We start from the raw sequence: 20,350 nt of genomic DNA, 5'->3' as shown, positions 1-20,350 counted from the left end.
CCCCCATCAGGCCTAACCGGGAACACAGAGAGTTGTTCCTCCACCGCAGCTGCCCAGCAGAGATAACGTCTGTGGCCTGAATTTGGTCAGTTCCTGAAAGATGAAGATCTAAGTAACACAACAGAGCGCCCTCGGCTTCCTATCAGGTGACACTTGTAACGCAGCGGAGCCGAACACCAAGCACCAGACGCATACAATGATCAGGCGGCTTTATTTTTTTTTTTGCTTTTTCTTTTTTTTTCTGTCTGCGGCTTTCCATATCACATCATAAAAACAATGCGACCCCCAGAGGCAGAGCTGACGTATAGCTTATTCAATGGTCTCTGTGCATTACAATCATTGCAGATAAGAGGCTACGGCGTGGAAGGGGACGGACCCCTGCACCGACTGTTAAAGGGACGCCCTGCAAGCCATGTTTTTACTAGTGATACCTAAGCCTGGATCATGGAAAGCTCAAATGACATCATCAATAATGTGGGCAAAGGAGAGAAGACACGAGCCAGAGTTCTTGCTTGTTGACAACAGGAATGGCTCTGACTGATGGTTTCAACGTGGCACAGCCATGTTGGAATTGGAGGCCCCCCTACACTAGGGGGGCCCTGTAACATCATTCAGAATCAGCCAAGACGTAGAGCTTAGTGTTTCTTAATTTTTTTTTTTTTTTTTTTTGAGAAATCACAGCATAATTGCAATGAATAGGCAAAACGGTGGCGGCGATGACGGGGAGGGAACGTAATGTAACAATGTCCACAATGCAAGCGGATCCCCCCCATGATGAGAAGAACGTGACCCAGGGTCGCTGAACACTGAAAACAAGAACACGCCCAGTCAGGAACACCTGTTATCCTGAGTAAAGCTGAAAGCAGAAGAAGTCGACGACCAAAAAGAAAAAGTAAACAAAAAAAACCCCTCTTGCACCTCAAGCTGATGTGACCTTGAAATGGCACTGAAATGAACGTCCCCCAAATCGTACTCGGATGCAGGACACGCGGTGACAAACCCTCCGCACACTGGCCTAGGTCCAATGTGGCTGCATCGTCTCCTGGGATGGAGGATCGGGGAGGGAGGGGGGGAGAAAGCTTTAGGTTTTTGGGAACTTCCATGTCGCTCGGTGGTATTTTGGTGACGTCCGCACCACACTCATAAAGAGGAAGAAAAATAAAAATAAAAGAAAAAACTTAAGTCCGACCGGTAAACCACCAAGATAGATGCCGCAAGAGGGGAGGGAATGAAGACGCCTGAAGAACATTCCCACATAGAAGGGACTCGAGTCACAGTGTCGAGCTCTAGCATCACTAGTCACCGCCTCCCAAATAATCCCCCTCCCCCCAGCTTTTTTTTTTTTTGTGCAGCTTTGTCCTGAAGATTAAGGAAAACAGTCTTTTTTGTCTTTTTTTTTGTTTGTTTTGATTTTAAAAAGTTGAATGTAAATGTTCAATACTTCACTCCTGGGACAAACTCCTTCGCGTCAGGGTTCAGGTTGCTTTTGCTCTGAAACAGAAACAAAAAATAGAAAGTTCAGAAAGTTCCATTTATTCTTAGGTGTCCGAACAACAGTTATACACATGAAGCTCTAACGAGTGCAGCTCTGGAGTATAATACAGGATAAGTAATGTAATGTATGTACACAGTGACTGTACCAGCAGAATAGTGAGCACAGCTCTGGAGTATAATACAGGACAAGTAATGTAATGTATGTACACAGTGACTGTACCAGCAGAATAGTGAGCGCAGCTCTGGAGTATAATACAGGATAAGTAATGTAATGTATGTACACAGTGACTGCACCAGCAGAATAGTGAGTGCAGCTCTGGAGTATAATACAGGATAAGTAATGTAATGTATGTACACAGTGACTGCACCGGCAGAATAGTGAGCGCAGCTCTGGAGTATAATACAGGACAAGTAATGTAATGTATGTACACAGTGACTGTACCAGCAGAATAGTGAGCGCAGCTCTGGAGTATAATACAGGATAAATAATGTATGTACACAGTGACTGTACCAGCAGAATAGTGAGCGCAGCTCTGGAGTATAATACAGGACAAGTAATGTAATGTATGTACACAGTGACTGTACCAGCAGAATAGTGAGCGCAGCTCTGGAGTATAATACAGGATAAGTAATGTAATGTATGTACACAGTGACTGTACCAGCAGAATAGTGAGCGCAGCTCTGGAGTATAATACAGGATAAGTAATGTAATGTATGTACACCGTGACTGTACCAGCAGAATAGTGAGCGCAGCTCTGGAGTATAATACAGGATAAGTAATGTAATGTATGTACACCGTGACTGCACCAGCAGAATAGTGAGTGCAGCTCTGGAGTATAATACAGGATAAGTAATGTAATGTATGTACACAGTGACTGCACCGGCAGAATAGTGAGCGCAGCTCTGGAGTATAATACAGGACAAGTAATGTAATGTATGTACACAGTGACTGTACCAGCAGAATAGTGAGCGCAGCTCTGGAGTATAATACAGGATAAATAATGTATGTACACAGTGACTGTACCAGCAGAATAGTGAGCGCAGCTCTGGAGTATAATACAGGATAAGTAATGTAATGTATGTACACAGTGACTGTACCAGCAGAATAGTGAGCGCAGCTCTGGAGTATAATACAGGATAAGTAATGTAATGTATGTACACCGTGACTGTACCAGCAGAATAGTGAGCGCAGCTCTGGAGTATAATACAGGATAAGTAATGTAATGTATGTACACAGTGACTGCACCAGCAGAATAGTGAGCGCAGCTCTGGAGTATAATACAGGATAAGTAATGTAATGTATGTACACAGTGACTGTACCAGCAGAATAGTGAGCGCAGCTCTGGAGTATAATACAGGATAAGTAATGTAATGTATGTACACAGTGACTGCACCAGCAGAATAGTGAGTGCAGCTCTGGAGTATAATACAGGATAAGTAATGTAATGTACACAGTGACTGCACCAGCAGAATAGTGAGCGCAGCTCTGGAGTATAATACAGGATAAGTAATGTCATGTATGTACACAGTGACTGTACCAGCAGAATAGTGAGCGCAGCTCTGGAGTATAATACAGGATAAGTAATATAATGTATGTACACAGTGACTGTACCAGCAGAATAGTGAGCGCAGCTCTGGAGTATAATACAGGATAAGTAATGTAATGTATTACACAGTGACTGCACCAGCAGAATAGTGAGTGCAGCTCTGGAGTATAATACAGGATAAGTAATGTAATGTATGTACACAGTGACTGCACCGGCAGAATAGTGAGCGCAGCTCTGGAGTATAATACAGGACAAGTAATGTAATGTATGTACACAGTGACTGTACCAGCAGAATAGTGAGCGCAGCTCTGGAGTATAATACAGGATAAATAATGTATGTACACAGTGACTGTACCAGCAGAATAGTGAGCGCAGCTCTGGAGTATAATACAGGACAAGTAATGTAATGTATGTACACAGTGACTGTACCAGCAGAATAGTGAGCGCAGCTCTGGAGTATAATACAGGATAAGTAATGTAATGTATGTACACCGTGACTGTACCAGCAGAATAGTGAGCGCAGCTCTGGAGTATAATACAGGATAAGTAATGTAATGTATGTACACAGTGACTGCACCAGCAGAATTGTATGTACACAGTGACTGCACCAGCAGAATAGTGAGCGCAGCTCTGGAGTATAATACAGGATAAGTAATGTAATGTATGTACACAGTGACTGCACCAGCAGAATAGTGAGTGCAGCTCTGGAGTATAATACAGGATAAGTAATGTAATGTACACAGTGACTGCACCAGCAGAATAGTGAGCGCAGCTCTGGAGTATAATACAGGATAAGTAATGTCATGTATGTACACAGTGACTGTACCAGCAGAATAGTGAGCGCAGCTCTGGAGTATAATACAGGATAAGTAATGTAATGTATGTACACAGTGACTGCACTAGCAGAATAGTGAGCGCAGCTCTGGAGTATAATACAGGATAAGTAATGTAATGTATGTACACAGTGACTGTACCAGCAGAATAGTGAGCGCAGCTCTGGAGTATAATACAGGATAAGTAATGTAATGTATGTACACAGTGACTGCACTAGCAGAATAGTGAGCGCAGCTCTGGAGTATAATACAGGATAAGTAATGTCATGTATGTACACAGTGACTGCACCAGCAGAATAGTGAGCGCAGCTCTGGAGTATAATACAGGATAAGTAATGTCATGTATGTACACAGTGACTGTACCAGCAGAATAGTGAGCGCAGCTCTGGAGTATAATACAGGATAAGTAATGTAATGTATGTACACAGTGACTGCACTAGCAGAATAGTGAGCGCAGCTCTGGAGTATAATACAGGATAAGTAATGTAATGTATGTACACAGTGACTACACCAGCAGAATAGTGAGCGCAGCTCTGGAGTATAATACAGGATAAGTAATGTATGTACACAGTGACTGCACCAGCAGAATAGTGAGCGCAGCTCTGGAGTATAAAACAAGATAAGTAATGTAATGTATGTACACAGTGACTGTACCAGCAGAATAGTGAGTGCAGCTCTGGAGTATAAAACAGGATAAGTAATGTAATGTATGTACACAGTGACTGTACCAGCAGAATAGTGAGCGCAGCTCTGGAGTATAATACAGGATAAGTAATGTAATGTATGTACACAGTGACTGTACCAGCAGAATAGTGAGCGCAGCTCTGGAGTATAATACAGGATAAGTAATGTAATGTACAGTCCTATGAAAAAGTTTGTGCACCCCTATTAATCTTAATCATTTTTAGTTCTAAATATTTTGGTGTTTGCAGCAGCCATTTCAGTTTGATATATCTAATAACTGATGGACACAGTAATATTTCAGGATTGAAATGAGGTTTATTGTACTAACAGAAAATGTGCAATATGCATTAAACCAAAATTTGACCGGTGCAAAAGTATGGGCACCTCAACAGAAAAGTGACATTAATATTTAGTAGATCCTCCTTTTGCAAAGATAACAGCCTCTAGTCGCTTCCTGTAGCTTTTAATCAGTTCCTGGATCCTGGATAAAGGTATTTTGGACAAACAATTCAAGTTCAGTTAAGTTAGATGGTCGCCGAGCATGGACAGCCCGCTTCAAATCATCCCACAGATGTTCAATGATATTCAGGTCTGGGGACTGGGATGGCCATTCCAGAACATTGTAATTGTTCCTCTGCATGAATGCCTGAGGATTTGGAGCGGTGTTTTGGATCATTGTCTTGCTGAAATATCCATCCCCGGCGTAACTTCAACTTCGTCACTGATTCTTGAACATTATTCTCAAGAATCTGCTGATACTGAGTGGAATCCATGCGACCCTCAACTTTAACAAGATTCCCGGTGCCGGCATTGGCCACACAGCCCCAAAGCATGATGGAACCTCCACCAAATCTTACAGTGGGTAGCATGTGTTTTTCTTGGAATGCTGTTTCTTTTTGGACGCCATGCATAACGCCTTTTTTTATAACCAAACAACTCAATTTTTGTTTCCAAAATGAAGCTGCCTTGTCCAAATGTGCTTTTTCATACCTCAGGCAACTCTATTTGTGGCGTACGTGCAGAAACGGCTTCTTTCTCATCACTCTCCCATACAGCTTCTCCTTGTGCAAAGTGTGCTGTATAGTTGACCGATGCACAGTGACACCATCTGCAGCAAGATGATGCTGCAGCTCTTTGGAGGTGGTCTGTGGATTGTCCTTGACTGTTCTCACCATTCTTCTTCTCTGCCTTTCTGATATTTTTCTTGGCCTGCCACTTCTGGGCTTAACAAGAACTGTCCCTGTGGTCTTCCATTTCCTTACTATGTTCCTCACAGTGGAAACTGACAGGTTAAATCTCTGAGACAACTTTTTGTATCCTTCCCCTGAACAACTATGTTGAACAATCTTTGTTTTCAGATCATTTGAGAGTTGTTTTGAGTAGCCCATGATGCCACTCTTCAGAGGAGATTCAAATAGGAGATCAACTTGCAATTGGCCACCTTAAATACCTTTTCTCATGATTGGATACACCTGGCTATGAAGTTCAAAGCTCACTGAGGTTACAAAACCAATTTTGTGCTTCAGTAAGTCAGTAAAAAGTAGTTAGGGGAATTCAAATCAATAAAATGATAAGGGTGCCCATACTTTTGCACCGGTCAAATTTTGGTTTAATGCATATTGCACATTTTCTGTTAGTACAATAAACCTCATTTCAATCCTGAAATATTACTGTGTCCATCAGTTATTAGATATATCAAACTGAAATGGCTGTTGCAAACACCAAAATATTTAGAACAAAAAATGATTAAGATTAATAGGGGTGCCCAAACTTTTTCATAGGACTGTATGTACACAGTGACTGTACCAGCAGAATAGTGAGCGCAGCTCTGGAGTATAATACAGGATAAGTAATGTAATGTATGTACACAGTGACTGTACCAGCAGAATAGTGAGCGCAGCTCTGGAGTATAATACAGGATAAGTAATGTCATGTATGTACACAGTGACTGTACCAGCAGAATAGTGAGCGCAGCTCTGGAGTATAATACAGGATAAGTAATGTCATGTATGTACACAGTGACTGCACCAGCAGAATAGTGAGCGCAGCTCTGGAGTACAATACAGGATATAACTCGGGATCAGTAATGTATGCACACTTCCTCTGGGTGAATACTGTAGGGTTGGATTAGACGTTCCCCGCCTTTGCAGCTTTATACTATAATCTGTGACGTTGCACTTCCGGCACTGACTTGTCTGTACACAGTTCTGATATCTGGTTCTTCTGGTTACACCACCTGCACCATGAATGATAACTTTTGGTACAGCCTTGGCGCTCTTAGAACCTCAACAGAGGAGACACCAAAAAAAAAAAAAAAAAAAAAATCTGGTACTCTTCAGGGTTTTGTTTACACACGGGGGCCTGGTACACCCAGAGGATAAACAAAGGGGGGGTCGAACGAATAGTCAGGACAGTGCCATGAACCGGAAAGCCTCGAAACGTTAGGAGTGACATAAGACTAAGCCCTGCAGCCCGTGCACCGTCCCTGCCATGAAGCGCTGAGGCAGATCACTGGTGTTTAGGGGAGGGGGCTGCATATGAGACACCCCCAGACCTTCTAACATGTCACTGTCCCAAGATATAAGGCCACGAAGAAGCTGGAGACGTCTTAGGGCGGTCACTGAGGTCTCCCAGACAAGGAGCACAGACTTACCAAGATGTCCTCTGAACTGTGCGCGTCATTGACTGTGAGACCATTTAACTGCTGCTGCAACTGCCCCACCCCCTGCGGCAAGTCACGTGATGGGATGAACCAATCCTGATCCTCCTCGTCCAACATCTCCTGGAAACAGCGGTCCAGAAACTCCTGCTCCTGTAATTCCTCCTCCACCTAGATAGGGGGCGACAAACCCACAGACGAACATTATAGTAGCGCGGAGGTAGAAGGGATTAGAATCAGAGGGGTCGCAACACCGCACAACACCCCAGCAAGGAGCAGACCCCACCCATTACACATACGTGATGGTAATGCAGTGTATAGCTCCACCCACACCACAAGGGGCCCACACCCACACCACAAGCGGGGCCCACCACCCACACCACAAGCGGGGCCCACCACCCACACCACAAGCGGGCCCCCCACCCACACCACATGGGGCCCACCACCCACACCACATGGGGCCCACCACCCACACCACAAGCGGGCCCACCACCCACACCACAAGCGGGGCCCACCACCCACACCACAAGCGGGGCCCACCACCCACACCACAAGCGGGGCCCACCACCCACACCACAAGCGGGGCCCACCACCCACACCACAAGCGGGCCCCCCACCCACACCACAAGCGGGCCCCCCACCCACACCACAAGCGGGCCCCCCACCCACACCACAAGCGGGGCCCACCACCCACACCACAAGCGGGGCCCACCACCCACACCACAAGCGGGGCCCACCACCCACACCACAAGCGGGGCCCACCACCCACACCACAAGCGGGGCCCACCACCCACACCACAAGCGGGGCCCACCACCCACACCACAAGCGGGGCCCACCACCCACACCACAAGCGGGGCCCACCACCCACACCACAAGCGGGGCCCACCACCCACACCACAAGCGGGGCCCACCACCCACACCACAAGCGGGGCCCACCACCCACACCACAAGCGGGGCCCACCACCCACACCACAAGCGGGGCCCACCACCCACACCACAAGCGGGGCCCACCACCCACACCACAAGCGGGGCCCACCACCCACACCACAAGCGGGGCCCACCACCCACACCACAAGCGGGGCCCACCACCCACACCACAAGCGGGGCCCACCACCCACACCACAAGCGGGGCCCACCACCCACACCACAAGCGGGGCCCACCACCCACACCACAAGCGGGGCCCACCACCCACACCACAAGCGGGGCCCACCACCCACACCACAAGCGGGGCCCACCACCCACACCACAAGCGGGGCCCACCACCCACACCACAAGCGGGGCCCACCACCCACACCACAAGCGGGGCCCACCACCCACACCACAAGCGGGGCCCACCACCCACACCACAAGCGGGGCCCACCACCCACACCACATGGGGCCCACCACCCACACCACAAGCGGGGCCCACCACCCACACCACAAGCGGGGCCCACCACCCACACCACAAGCGGGGCCCACCACCCACACCACAAGCGGGCCCCCCACCCACACCACAAGCGGGCCCCCCACCCACACCACAAGCGGGCCCCCCACCCACACCACATGGGGCCCCCACCCACACCACAAGGGGCCCTCACCAACACGGGGCCCCCCACCCACACCACAAGGGGCCCCCCACCCACACCACAAGGGGCCCCCCACCCACACCACAAGGGGCCCCACCCACACCACACAGCCCCTGACACTATAGTGGTGGGTGCTAACAGATGCAGGTGAAGGAGCTGATCAGTACAAGGTCCTGGGGTCGGACCCCCACCAGATATGACGACCCATCCTGTGGATCAATGTGATCTGTATCCATTATTAATACTGCCCCCCCCCCCTCAGGACAGGGGACCCCAAACCTTCCCCTGAATTCTCCGAGTGACTTCTAGGACTGCTCTCCTGCACCAGCCATATGAATATTTGGGATCCCAGTGATCGGTCCCAGAGATACGACCCTGCAAACACCCCCCCCCCTTACTTCACATAGGGTATAAGCCTCCATACTGACACTATCCCCCCCATATAGGGTATAAGCCTCCATACTGACACTATCCCCCCCCCCCCTTATAGGGTATAAGCCTCCATACTGACACTATCCCCCCCCCTCCTTATAGGGTATAAGCCTCCATACTGACACTATCCCCCCCTTATAGGGTATAAGCCTCCATACTGACACTATCCCCCCCCCCCCCTTATAGGGTACAAGCCTCCATACTGACACTATCCCCCCCTTATAGGGTATAAGCCTCCATACTGACACTATCCCCCCCCCCCCCTTATAGGGTATAAGCCTCCATACTGACACTATCCCCCCCTTATAGGGTATAAGCCTCCATACTGACACTATCCCCCCCTTATAGGGTATAAGCCTCCATACTGACACTATCCCCCCCTTATAGGGTATAAGCCTCCATACTGACACTATCCCCCCTTATAGGGTATAAGCCTCCATACTGACACTATCCCCCTTATAGGGTATAAGCCTCCATACTGACACTATCCCCCCCCCCCTTATAGGGTATAAGCCTCCATACTGACACTATCCCCCCTTATAGGGTATAAGCCTCCATACTGACACTATCCCCCCCCTTTATAGGGTATAAGCCTCCATACTGACACTATCCCCCCCTTATAGGGTATAAGCCTCCATACTGACACTATCCCCCCTTATAGGGTATAAGCCTCCATACTGACACTATCCCCCCCCCCCCTATAGGGTATAAGCCTCCATACTGACACTATCCCCCCCCTTATAGGGTATAAGCCTCCATACTGACACTATCCCCCCTTATAGGGTATAAGCCTCCATACTGACACTATCCCCCTTATAGGGTATAAGCCTCCATACTGACACTATCCCCCCCCTTATAGGGTATAAGCCTCCATACTGACACTATCCCCCCCCTTATAGGGTATAAGCCTCCATACTGACACTATCCCCCCCCTTATAGGGTATAAGCCTCCATACTGACACTATCCCCCCTTATAGGGTATAAGTCTCCATACTGACACTATCCCCCCCATATAGGGTATAAGCCTCCATACTGACACTATCCCCCCTTATAGGGTATAAGCCTCCATACTGACACTATCCCCCCCCCCTTATAGGGTATAAGCCTCCATACTGACACTATCCCCCCCCCCCTTATAGGGTATAAGCCTCCATACTGACACTATCCCCCCCTTATAGGGTATAAGCCTCCATACTGACACTATCCCCCCCCTTATAGGGTATAAGCCTCCATACTGACACTATCCCCCCCCCCCTTATAGGGTATAAGCCTCCATACTGACACTATCCCCCCCTTATAGGGTATAAGCCTCCATACTGACACTATCCCCCCCCCCCTTATAGGGTATAAGCCTCCATACTGACACTATCCCCCCCTTATAGGGTATAAGCCTCCATACTGACACTATCCCCCCCCCCTTATAGGGTATAAGCCTCCATACTGACACTATCCCCCCCCTTATAGGGTATAAGCCTCCATACTGACACTATCCCCCCCCTTATAGGGTATAAGCCTCCATACTGACACTATCCCCCCCCCCTTATAGGGTATAAGCCTCCATACTGACACTATCCCCCCCCTTATAGGGTATAAGCCTCCATACTGACACTATCCCCCCCCTTATAGGGTATAAGCCTCCATACTGACACTATCCCCCCCCTTATAGGGTATAAGCCTCCATACTGACACTATCCCCCCCCTTATAGGGTATAAGCCTCCATACTGACACTATCCCCCCCCATATAGGGTATAAGCCTCCATACTGACACTATCCCCCCCCCATATAGGGTATAAGCCTCCATACTGACACTATCCCCCCCCCATATAGGGTATAAGCCTCCATACTGACACTATCCCTCCCCTTATAGGGTATAAGCCTCCATACTGACACTATCCCCCCCTTATAGGGTATAAGCCTCCATACTGACACTATCCCCCCCCTTATAGGGTATAAGCCTCCATACTGACACTATCCCCCCTTATAGGGTATAAGCCTCCATACTGACACTATCCCCCCCCCCTTATAGGGTATAAGCCTCCATACTGACACTATCCCCCCCCTTATAGGGTATAAGCCTCCATACTGACACTATCCCCCCCTTATAGGGTATAAGCCTCCATACTGACACTATCCCCCCTTATAGGGTATAAGCCTCCATACTGACACTATCCCCCCCCCCTTATAGGGTATAAGCCTCCATACTGACACTATCCCCCCTTATAGGGTATAAGCCTCCATACTGACACTATCCCCCCCCCCCCCTTATAGGGTATAAGCCTCCATACTGACACTATCCCCCCCCCCCCTTATAGGGTACAAGCCTCCATACTGACACTATCCCCCCCTTATAGGGTATAAGCCTCCATACTGACACTATCCCCCCCTTATAGGGTATAAGCCTCCATACTGACACTATCCCCCCCCCCCATATAGGGTATAAGCCTCCATACTGACACTATCCCCCCCCCCCCCTTATAGGGTATAAGCCTCCATACTGACACTATCCCCCCCCCCCCTTATAGGGTACAAGCCTCCATACTGACACTATCCCCCCCCTTATAGGGTATAAGCCTCCATACTGACACTATCCCCCCCTTATGGGGTATAAGCCTCCATACTGACACTATCCCCCCCTTATAGGGTATAAGCCTCCATACTGACACTATCCCCCCCTTATGGGGTACAAGCCTCCATACTGACACTATCCCCCCCCCCCCCTTATAGGGTACAAGCCTCCATACTGACACTATCCCCCCCTTATAGGGTATAAGCCTCCATACTGACACTATCCCTCCCCTTATAGGGTATAAGCCTCCATACTGACACTATCCCCCTCTTATAGGGTATAAGCCTCCATACTGACACTATCCCTCCCCTTATAGGGTATAAGCCTCCATACTGACACTCTCCCACCACTCGCCTGCCTGTTGAAGTCCTCCTCGTTCTCCATCCACATGTACTCAGCGAACGGGTTGTTCTCGTTCTCGTCGTGCCCGTTCACCACCTGCTCGTCCTTGGACTTATTGTTGGACGACGAATTCCCAATATTTGATCCGTTCATCATGGCGGTATCTGGAGGAAGAGAAGTCGCAATGTCAGTGCGAAACGGCCGCGGCACAGCGCGGTACAAAATACTTCCCCCGCACACACGTCATTCAGGAGCTCAGGAAAGCCGAGTGACAACACGTAACATGTGTCCGCCATGTCTGAGCTTACACAGCCAAGTACTGGCAACAACGGGAAGACTCTAAAAACCTGGCGAGATGGCGACGAGGAGAGAAGCGCAACGTCCCTGACTGAGGGGCTGGTCATGTGACTACCTGTACGGTGAGCACATAAAGGGTTACTCCTCACTGGTCATGTGACCTCACAGGTCTGAGTAACCCTTTACTGGAATGCAGCAGTACGTATACACAATACAATCTATGTACAACCACCAGGGGGCGCCCCGGAGGATTAGGTATCAGTGACTGCACAGACTGAGGTCATGTACACCAGGGGCGCTATATACAGTGTATACAGTACAGGAAGCCAGAGCAGCGGCGCCATGGCGGCACACGACAGGAGAGCAGCGGCGTCATCACATGTAGTGCTGCAAGAGAGGAGAGCAGCGGCGCCATCACATGTAGTGCTGCAAGAGAGGAGAGCAGCGGCGCCATCACATGTAGTACTGCAAGAGAGGAGAGCAGCGGCGCCATCACATGTAGTACTGCAAGAAAGGAGAGCAGCGGCGCCATCACATGTAGTGCTAAAAGAGAGGAGAGCAGCGGCGCCATCACATGTAGTGCTAAAAGAGAGGAGAGCAGCGGCGCCATCACATGTAGTGCTAAAAGAGAGGAGAGCAGCGGCGCCATCACATGTAGTGCTAAAAGAGAGGAGAGCAGCGGCGCCATCACATGTAATACTGCAAGACAGGAGAGCAGCGGCGCCATCACATGTAGTACTGCAAGAGAGGAGAGCAGCGGCGCCATCACATGTAATACTGCAAGAGAGGAGAGCAGCGGCGCCATCACATGTAGTACTGCAAGAGAGGAGAGCAGCGGCGCCATCACATGTAGTGCTGCAAGAGAGGAGAGCAGCGGCGCCATCACATGTAGTGCTGCAAGAGAGGAGAGCAGCGGCGCCATCACATGTAATACTGCAAGAGAGGAGAGCAGCGGCGCCATCACATGTAGTACTACAAGAGAGGAGAGCAGCGGCGCCATCACATGTAATACTGCAAGATAGGAGAGCAGCGGCGCCATCACATGTAGTACTGCGAGAGAGGAGAGCAGCGGCGCCATCACATGTAGTACTGCAAGAGGAGAGCAACGGCGCCATCACATGTAGTACTGCGAGAGGAGAGCAGCGGCGCCATCACATGTAGTACTACAAGAGAGGAGAGCAGCGGCGCCATCACATGTAGTACTGCAAGAGGAGAGCAACGGCGCCATCACATGTAGTACTGCGAGAGGAGAGCAGCGGCGCCATCACATGTAGTACTACAAGAGAGGAGAGCAGCGGCGCCATCACATGTAATACTGCAAGAGAGGAGAGCAGCGGCGCCATCACATGTAGTACTACAAGAGAGGAGAGCAGCGGCGCCATCACATGTAGTACTACAAGAGAGGAGAGCAGCGGCGCCATCACATGTAGTACTGCAAGAAAGGAGAGCAGCGGCGCCATCACATGTAGTACTGCAAGATAGGAGAGCAGCGGCGCCATCACATGTAGTGCTGCAAGAAAGGAGAGCAGCGGCGCCATCACATGTAGTGCTGCAAGAAAGGAGAGCAGCGGCGCCATCACATGTAGTACTGCAAGAAAGGAGAGCAGCGGCGCCATCACATGTAGTGCTGCAAGAAAGGAGAGCAGCGGCGCCATCACATGTAGTGCTGCAAGAAAGGAGAGCAGCGGCGCCATCACATGTAGTACTGCAAGAGAGGAGAGCAGCGGCGCCATCACATGTAGTACTGCAAGAGAGGAGAGCAGCGGCGCCATCACATGTAATACTGCAAGAGAGGAGAGCAGCGGCGCCATCACATGTAGTACTGCAAGAAAGGAGAGCAGCGGCGCCATCACATGTAGTACTGCAAGAAAGGAGAGCAGCGGCGCCATCACATGTAGTACTGCAAGAGAGGAGAGCAGCGGCGCCATCACATGTAGTACTGCAAGAGAGGAGAGCAGCGGCGCCATCACATGTAGTACTACAAGAGAGGAGAGCAGTGGCGCCATCACATGTAGTACTGCAAGAGAGGAGAGCAGCGGCGCCATCACATGTAGTACTGCAAGAGGAGAGCAACGGCGCCATCACATGTAATACTGCAAGAAAGGAGTGCAGCGGCACCATGGCAGCACACGACAGGAGAGCAGCGTCGCCATGGCAGCACACGACAGGAGAGCAGCGGCGCCATGGCAGCACACGACAGGAGAGCAGCGGCGCCATGGCAGCACACGACAGGAGAGCAGCGGCGCCATGGCAGCACACGACAGGAGAGAAGCGGCGCCATAAAACTTTGTACTGTGTGCAGTTCTACAATCAGATAATCTCCTATAATCCAGCACAGTCCCGGACTATCAGATAATCTCCTATAATCCAGCACAGTCCCAGACTATCAGATAATCTTCTATAATCCAGCAGTGTCCCGGACTATCAGATAATCTCCTATAATCCAGCACAGTCCCGGACTCTCAGATAATCTCCTATAATCCAGCACAGTCCCGGACTCTCAGATAATCTCCTATAATCCAGCACAGTCCCGGACTATCAGATAATCTCCTATAATCCAGCACAGTCCCAGACTATCAGATAATCTCCTATAATCCAGCACAGTCCCGGACTATCAGATAATCTCCTATAATCCAGCACAGTCCCGGACTATCAGATAATCTCCTATAATCCAGCACAGTCCCGGACTATCAGATAATCTCCTATAATCCAGCAGTGTCCCGGACTATCAGATAATCTCCTATAATCCAGCACAGTCCCAGACTATCAGATAATCTCCTATAATCCAGCACAGTCCCGGACTCTCAGATAATCTCCTATAATCCAGCACAGTCCCGGACTATCAGATAATCTCCTATAATCCAGCACAGTCCCAGACTATCAGATAATCTCCTATAATCCAGCACAGTCCCGGACTATCAGATAATCTCCTGTAATCCAGCAGTGTCCCGGACTATCAGATAATCTCCTGTAATCCAGCAGTGTCCCGGACTATCAGATAATCTCCTGTAATCCAGCACAGTCCCGGACTATCAGATAATCTCCTGTAATCCAGCACAGTCCCAGACTATCAGATAATCTCCTATAATCCAGCACAGTCCCGGACTATCAGATAATCTCCTGTAATCCAGCACAGTCCCGGACTATCAGATAATCTCCTATAATCCAGCAGTGTCCCGGACTATCAGATAATCTCCTGTAATCCAGCAGTGTCCCGGACTATCAGATAATCTCCTGTAATCCAGCACAGTCCCGGACTATCAGATAATCTCCTGTAATCCAGCACAGTCCCGGACTATCAGATAATTTCCTATAATCCAGCAGTGTCCCGGACTATCAGATAATCTCCTATAATCCAGCAGTGTCCCGGACTATCAGATAATCTCCTGTAATCCAGCACAGTCCCGGACTATCAGATAATCTCCTGTAATCCAGCACAGTCCCGGACTATCAGATAATCTCCTATAATCCAGCACAGTCCCGGACTATCAGATAATCTCCTATAATCCAGCACAGTCCCGGACTATCAGATAATTTCCTATAATCCAGCAGTGTCCCGGACTATCAGATAATCTCCTATAATACAGCAGTGTCCCGGACTATCAGATAATCTCCTGTAATCCAGCACAGTCCCAGACTATCAGATAATCTCCTGTAATCCAGCACAGTCCCGGACTATCAGATAATCTCCTATAATCCAGCACAGTCCCGGACTATCAGATAATCTCCTGTAATCCAGCAGTGTCCCGGACTATCAGATAATCTCCTGTAATCCAGCACAGTCCCAGACTATCAAATAATCTCCTATAATCCAGCACAGTCCCGGACTATCAGATAATCTCCTATAATCCAGCACAGTCCCGGACTATCAGATAATCTCCTATAATCCAGCACAGTCCCGGACTATCAAATAATCTCCTATAATCCAGCACAGTCCCGGACTATCAAATAATCTCCTATAATCCAGCAGTCCCAGACTATCAGATAATCTCCTGTAATCCAGCACAGTCCCAGACTATCAGATAATCTCCTATAATCCAGCACAGTCCCGGACTATCAGATAATCTCCTGTAATCCAGCACAGTCCCAGACTATCAGATAATCTCCTATAATCCAGCACAGTCCCGGACTATCAAATAATCTCCTATAATCCAGCACAGTCCCAGACTATCAGATAATCTCCTGTAATCCAGCACAGTCCCAGACTATCAGATAATCTCCTATAATCCAGCACAGTCCCGGACTATCAGATAATCTCCTGTAATCCAGCACAGTCCCAGACTATCAGATAATCTCCTATAATCCAGCACAGTCCCGGACTATCAGATAATCTCCTATAATCCAGCACAGTCCCGGACTATCAGATATCCCAGCATGTGACTTCTCCAGGCTGCACTTCTCGCCCTCACCACTATGTGGCGCCCCTATATACAGGCAGTGTCCAGTAAATACCCGGGGTATATTAACCCTTGCGCTGCCCTCTGCTCCCCACACGGACTGTCCTATCTGGGCCCGGTAAAGCTGGGTGCTCTCCACTACTCGGCCTCTACCAGCTGTCACCCGGTGTCCCCAGGATACAGACAGGAAGGCCGGCCTGCACTCCCTAGGAGAGCCGGGTGCTGTAGTAGCCGCCACACTGCCGGTCACTCAGCTTTCTCAGCACTGACCCGATCCCTGGGAAAGCTGGGTGCCAGCTGGTAACGGCCATATTTGTGCTCACTCCGCTTTCTCGGGCCGTTGGCCGGGCACAGGCCGCACTATAGAGACACGTCCACGCCGGGCAATGTGTATGGTAGTGCGGGCAGAGGAGAGCCCGGGGCCTAGTAACACCCCTCACCTAAGGCCCGGGCCTCGGCGTGCGGACAGTGAAGCTCGGTGCAGCAGATCCGGTCCCCGGGCTGAGTGCGGCTCCTCCGGTACGTGCGGCCTACTCCCTGGCTGTAACGAGCGCCGTTCTCTCGCCCCCTCCTTCACCGATCACCCTCGTTCACTATGGCGAGCACCTACGCCACGCCCTTCGTCCCGCCTCACTGCTCAGCGGATTGGCTAGTGTCAGACGTCTGTCATCGATAGGCCCACCCCGTGATTGGCGGTTGAGAGAACGTGACTGCGAGTGGGAGTGGCTAACGTGAGACGCGACCTAGAATGCGTCAGGCAGACGGAGTTTACGTACACACGTGGTGCTAGTACGCCTCCTTACGCGCTTACGTCACGCTCCTTTACTACAAGAACGACAGGAGGCGGGGTTAGAAATTAATGGACAAGCGGGAAAGGCCTGTGGGGCGGGGCTAATCAGCAAAGAAGACGTGTGTGGGCGGGGCTTAGGAGACAGGCTCATCGGATGGGCGGGGCTTGTTGCGTAAAACCCTGTAGTGGGCGTGGTTTGGGAGTTCGCTCCTCCCGAAGGTTATAAAAGGCGGCCTGGCGCGGGGCCCGGCGGATGTGTTGTTTACAGGCCTTGTCAGTGTCACGTGGCCGCGGCTCGTGTGTGCGAGTCATGGTGGTCACACGCTGGCGGCCGCCATCTTGTATACTAAAACTCTTACATCTGGCGGCTAGGAGGGCTCTGGTGACCTGGGGCTTACTGATACTTGTCACAGCTGAGCGTTTGTTACAGTCGCAGCCAGTGTAGAGAGCTCCATATTAGGCCACGTTCACACTACAGCCAGTTCTGGTGCGGTTTCTACTTTCACTTCTATATCTGCTGGGTGTCCATGGCGAATAACAACCTATAGGGGGCGCTGCGCCATCTGGGAGGTCAAACATGGCCTAGACAAGAGCTAAGACATGGCCCAAACAAGAACAATCTCCTCCCCTAGGAAAGTGTCAGAAGAGTAATTCACACCCGCACGTGTCAGAGCGGCGTCCGCCATTGTATGGGGGAGGGGAGGAGCTCACTGACAACCAGTTTAGTTTCTGCAACATAGAAAGCGACACGTTGCGAATCTCACAATGCGATACAGACAGCTTTATTGGCACAACCGAATATACAATGGGCATTACCAAAGCAAAGAGGGGGTTTGGAGGGATAATAGTCCTTGGGGTCTCCTGGTTGTTTGGGACATGTGGGCATGGGCGGGTGTAGGGTGGGTATAATAGTCTTTGGGGTCTCATCTTCCCCTCACTGCAAAAATTTGGGGTGAGCAGCCAAAAACCGCCAAAGTGTTCGGTATTAGAAACGCGGAACTGTCCATCTCACGTATCGCCGTCCGTGCCAGAGAACACATAGCGCCAAACTCTGCACCGATGGGAATCTGTGTCCAATCCTGAATCCAATACAGAAACTCCACGACGGGAATAAAATCCACAAAGCCAGATCCTTATGGACTAGAAAGAAGATGGAAAAGTCTAATAGGGATTTGATTAGCAAAAGCGGCAGAACGTAAAACTGATGGAAATTTTATCGATAGACGTCGGGTCACGTACAACACCGTAGAAACAATGCAAAAAAAGTTTCAATTCAGTTTTGTTTTTGTTTTTTTTCCACCTCTCAAAAATGTAACTAAAAAATCCCACATGGGGTTCGCTGTCACGCGGCCATGATGACCTACAAATAAAGTTGTGAATGTTGTAAGGCAGCGATGTACGCCCAAACTACCCTGCGTCCTTAAAGGGTTAAATTCAGATCCATACATTGCGGCAGGTGGGTAGATTCGTAGATTTGTCTAAACTGATAGACCGCATTCACTCCTCATGGGCTCCTGGTGACAAAATCTGGGAAAAGAAAGAAGAATGACCGCGGGCGGCCGATCAGCGGAGTCTCCCCACCCGGCTCCCGTGTACTGACAGATCTGCCAGACACCTACGTACTAAATAAGAAACATTTGGGCTGAATGTCCATTGTGTCACATCAGTGACTTTGTGTTTGGCAAGTTTTGTCTTTTTGAAAACTGAATTTCCGTGAAGAATAAAGGGGGAGAAATTCATCAAAGTAGATTGTAGATTTTCACCTGGACTCCCTGAATAAATTGTAAAATCAAAAAATCTATAACGTAGATAATTTAAAAAAAAATAATTTCCAGTAGAGAAATAAATGTTTCCAAAAGCCCAGTGAGACAATTGCACCCCCTTGTCAGCTTCCATATAAATCGCTGCCATCCTGGCTGCGGGACCAAATGTCTGTAAAGAAAAATTCTGTGTGAAAAATTGACAATATCCTAAAAAGCATCTCCTATAGTATGAGCCTGTTTATTTGGGGATTGGTTTAGAGATGGGTCACGTACCCTGTACTGTTGTCAGTAAGGGGATACAACATGGTTTCATCCAGTCGTCCTGTATATTGTTCCTCCCATTAATAATAATAATACATTTTATTTCTATAGCGCCAACATATCCCGCAGCGCTGTACAATTTGTAGGGTTCAAATACAGACAGAAAGATACATTACAAAGAACGTCATTTCACACAATGGGACTGAGGGCCCTGCTCACAAGAGCTTACAATCTATGAGGTAGAGGGGGTGACACAAGAGGTAGCAGGGGCGGCATTACTTATACAGGGGTCAGACACTTCTGTAATAGAGGTGACTGTCATTACACAAACATAAAACTTTATGAGCCGTCACCAGTCGTGTCCTGTAACATGTGGATGGAGCTTGGACAGATAAAGTTATCCTTAGATGACATCATATCATGTGGGGTAATGTGGGAGCGGGGACAGAGGAGGGGGAAGGGTTTACGTTAGACATTGTGATCGGCCGGTCTGATAAGTTTATGTTTGAAACTGTAGAAATTGGGAGTTAATCTGATTGTCCGGGGTAGAGCATTCCAGAGAAGTGGTGCAGCTCGGGAGAAGTCTTGTATACGAGCGGGGGAGGTTCTGATAATAGAGGATGTAAGTGTTAGGTCATTGAGTGAGCGGAGAACACGGGTTGGGCGTTAGACAGAGATGAGGGAGGCGATGTATGGGGGTGCGGCATTATGGAGAAC

The 20,350-nt window shown here is 49.3% G+C and overlaps 1 protein-coding gene across 1 annotated transcript; it reads right to left on the bottom strand.

Annotated features, from left to right (window-relative positions):
- Positions 1 to 209: 209 nt before the first annotated feature.
- PAIP2B (poly(A) binding protein interacting protein 2B) lies at positions 210 to 17,445 on the bottom strand. Its single transcript, XM_075261844.1, has 4 exons — positions 17,260 to 17,445; positions 12,138 to 12,289; positions 7,212 to 7,388; positions 210 to 1,491 (listed from the first exon to the last, which is right to left on the bottom strand). The coding sequence occupies exons 2-4, from the start codon at positions 12,279 to 12,281 to the stop codon at positions 1,435 to 1,437; spliced, it is 378 nt and encodes a 125-aa protein (XP_075117945.1). The 5' UTR covers positions 12,282 to 12,289; positions 17,260 to 17,445; the 3' UTR covers positions 210 to 1,434.
- Between the last annotated feature and the right edge of the window lie 2,905 nt (positions 17,446 to 20,350).

Source organism: Leptodactylus fuscus, chromosome 1, assembly GCF_031893055.1.
Source record: "Leptodactylus fuscus isolate aLepFus1 chromosome 1, aLepFus1.hap2, whole genome shotgun sequence".
Lineage (NCBI taxonomy): Eukaryota > Metazoa > Chordata > Amphibia > Anura > Leptodactylidae > Leptodactylus > Leptodactylus fuscus.
This window is presented reverse-complemented; position numbering and strand designations above follow the sequence as displayed.

Bases quoted from the DNA above. Each gene is read 5' to 3' on its own strand.
- PAIP2B (XM_075261844.1), bottom strand. From the start codon at position 12,281: ATGATGAACGGATCAAATATTGGGAATTCGTCGTCCAACAATAAGTCC. The intron at 7,389-12,137 runs GCGAGTGGTGGG...CCCCCTATCTAG, and splicing joins AGGAGGACTTCAACAGGCAG to GTGGAGGAGGAATTACAGGA. The intron at 1,492-7,211 runs GTAAGTCTGTGC...TTTCTGTTTCAG, and splicing joins ACAGTTCAGAGGACATCTTG to AGCAAAAGCAACCTGAACCC.